This window comes from Asparagus officinalis, chromosome 5, assembly GCF_001876935.1.
Source record: "Asparagus officinalis chromosome 5, Aspof.V1, whole genome shotgun sequence".
Taxonomy (NCBI): Eukaryota; Viridiplantae; Streptophyta; class Magnoliopsida; order Asparagales; family Asparagaceae; genus Asparagus; species Asparagus officinalis.
This window is the reverse complement of record NC_033798.1, coordinates 3,596,548-3,599,525: the sequence shown is the minus strand read 5'-3', so window position 1 is coordinate 3,599,525 and position 2,978 is coordinate 3,596,548. Positions and strand designations below refer to the sequence as shown.

Below are 2,978 nucleotides of genomic sequence, written 5' to 3'. Positions count from 1 at the left end.
AAACTCCACGGGAGTTCAACTCCCGTGGAGTTGCAGTGCCAATTTTCCAGAGATCGATTCTCTGGAAAACTGGCACTGCAACTTCACGGGAGTTCAACTCCCGTGAAGCTTAATTTGTGCAGCAAACTCCACGGGAGTTCAACTCCCGTGGAGTTGCAGTGCCAATTTTCCAGAGATCGATTCTCTGGAAAATTGGCACTGCAACTTCAGGGGGGGGGGGGGGGTCACGCGCGCTTAAATAGGTGGCAGCAAACTCCACGGGAGTTCAACTCCCGTGGAGTTGCAGTGCCAATTTTCCAGAGATCGATTCTCTGGAAAATTGGCACTGCAACTTCACGGGAGTTCAACTCCCGTGAAGCTGCAGTCACAATTTCCAGAGATCGATTCTCTGGATTTGCTGACTGCAACTCCACGGGAGTTGAACTCCCGTGGAGTTTTAAGCACAAATTAAGCTTCACGGGAGTTGAACTCCCGTGAAGTTTAATTTCTCCATAAACTTCACGGGAGTTGAACTCCCGTGATGTTTCGGAGAATTTTTTACAAAAACCGACCTGTTTTCAGCGCTGGGCTGAAAACAGGTCGGTTTTTGCAATTATTATCGAAAACGGTCGTTTTTTGCAATTAAATGTTTAAAACGGTTGGTTTTGAAAATTTGTCCGCAGTTAATTACCTGTTTCACCCTCTCATCTGCAGAAATATTTAAGAAGTCTAAATACCCAAATCCGGCTTAAACAAGTTTAAAAAGACGTGTTCGATCTTGGAGTAATTTCAACAAAAGGGTTTAACTGGAAATTTATGGAAAAAAAAAGTGGAAGTTAAATGGAACGTTCTTCCCAAACAAATGGAAACCAACTATAGGGTCTAATTTAAACTAAACGGTAAGACTAGAGGGACTAAACACAATTTCAAATATTTGAGGGACTAAGCTCAAAATATGAAAGATTTGAGAGACCAATATGGCAAAACCCAAAAAATAAAGTAAATAATTTAATTAAGCGGGCTTCCGCGTCTCCCACAAAAGACTCGGCGCAATTATTAAATCTTTTTGTTTACATTAAAGCTGATAACGAGCTGCAACATTATTATTGTTATTATTTGATGAGAAGTGCAACATTATATTTGAGCATCGTTTTTCAAATAGAAATATAGCATGATGACATAAATGATCTCTTGTATTAAATCAAAGATTGAGAGCTAAATTAACGAAATGGATAAGTTAAGCTTAAACTATTAGGCCATGATTGTTTTTAATCCTAGGACTATGAGGTACTATAATTCTTTGTTGGGGATTCGAAACAATCAATCGAACATTTGCCCTTCCGGACCTTGTGTTGAAAGTAGAAAACTAGGAAATTCACCACAAATTAGATCAAAACTTGTAAAAGAGTAAAGGAGATAAACACACCAGATTTAACGATGTTCGGCAAACGTGCCTACGTCCTCGGGAGCCACACCACACAATTCTTTTATTAATTGAAGAAGAAATACAAGCTCTCAAACTAGGGTTTTATCTCTCTAAGATTCTCTCTCCTTTCTACAGTCAAAAAGCTCTCTTTTTGTGTTCTATCAAGCCCTAAAAACGTTTAGGTATATATAGAGTCCTGGAAGAAACAAAATCCAAAACAGATAAAGAAACTGGCCGACTACGTCGCGGTCGACCGTGACGGTCGACCAGGCAGGTGTCGGCGTCGACCCGCGGCGGTCGACCGTATCAAACGACAGAGCCCAAAAAATCCTACAGGGACCAAAACCCGAGGCCAAAATCCATTACAGGGGTTTGTGCGGTCGACCGCCTTCAGCTCCGGGCTCTACCCAGCTCTATGCACGTTCGCGGTCGACCGCCGCGATCGACCGTGCAGGCCTCCTCATGTTTTCTTGATTTTTTTTTCGTCTTTTTGATTCCAGCTTCGGCTTCGACTTTGGGTCTACACTTTAGACTAACATTCTTGGATTATAGTCCTAGGACTATATTATTTCTAGGACTATTTATGTTCAGTCTAATATTTATTTTCGCAGTCTTTCACTCGAGGTAAACTTAAAATAGTTCAAACCAGCGTTTTCTTTTAGAAGGATTATGGCCATTGAGACTAACATCATTATCCAAACGAACATTTTCACCCTCCAATCAACTAATATTATATTAATGCGTCTTTTAGCCAAAAACATCAAATTTTGGAAATGGCCTTGTCAACATGCCACCGTATACCCTTGATGATGCAATAAACAGACAGTTATGCTGCTTGTCATACAAAAGTTTTGATTAGCAAAACCTTTATCCTCCTTGAATTTTGGTAGACACGTCTCCACTAAAAAGATTCTGATAAAGGTAATTGTATATACAATCTTTTCATGAAACTTTTCCTAATTGATTTTTAATTTCAGAAATCTGTCCTTTATTTCACTCAACTATTATTCTGTGATGAGTGGGAAACATGGTTTCATGTGAACGCAGAGAATGATAAAATTTAAGAGTAAGCACTGCTAATAGCCAGACATTGCAGATAATAATTGAGATTATAGACACTTCAAGACATTTTAGAAAATCTCAGCTTGTTTATCTCAGCTTAAAGGATATTTTAGATAATAATTGAGATTATAGACACTTTAAGACATGTCCTTCACTTGAAAAAAGATCAAAGAAACATCTAAAGGAGAAACAAACACTTCAAAAAAGCAAAAAAAAAAACAAAAAAAAAAAAACCTCAAAAATCACAATTTAAGTCCATCCCATAATAATCCAGACCCTAAACCCGGCCGGCTTCAAGAAGAGTGGAACTGCCCCTCGACGGCGAGCTCCTCGACCAAGCTCCCGTGCCCAATGTGGCTCACCAAGGGCTCGCAACACTTGCAGGACATGAGTATCCCCTTCTTCCTCGCCACGATCACCGAATTCACCACCTCGTCCTCCGGGTGGTGCACGGACAGCACCTCGAAGCCTGCGAGGTCCTCCGTGTCCACCACCGGGTACAGGAAGGCGC

General features: G+C 40.6%; 1 protein-coding gene across 1 annotated transcript in view; it reads right to left on the bottom strand.

Moving 5' to 3' along the window:
• The window catches only part of LOC109842924 (nicotianamine synthase 3-like), a 1,465-nt gene continuing 1,135 nt past the window's right edge, over nt 2,649-2,978 (bottom strand). Inside the window, 1 exon segment of the mRNA XM_020411843.1 lies at nt 2,649-2,978. This exon segment is cut by the window's right edge and continues 13 nt beyond it. Coding sequence (XP_020267432.1) covers nt 2,761-2,978 — 218 coding nt within the window. The 3' untranslated portion in view covers nt 2,649-2,760.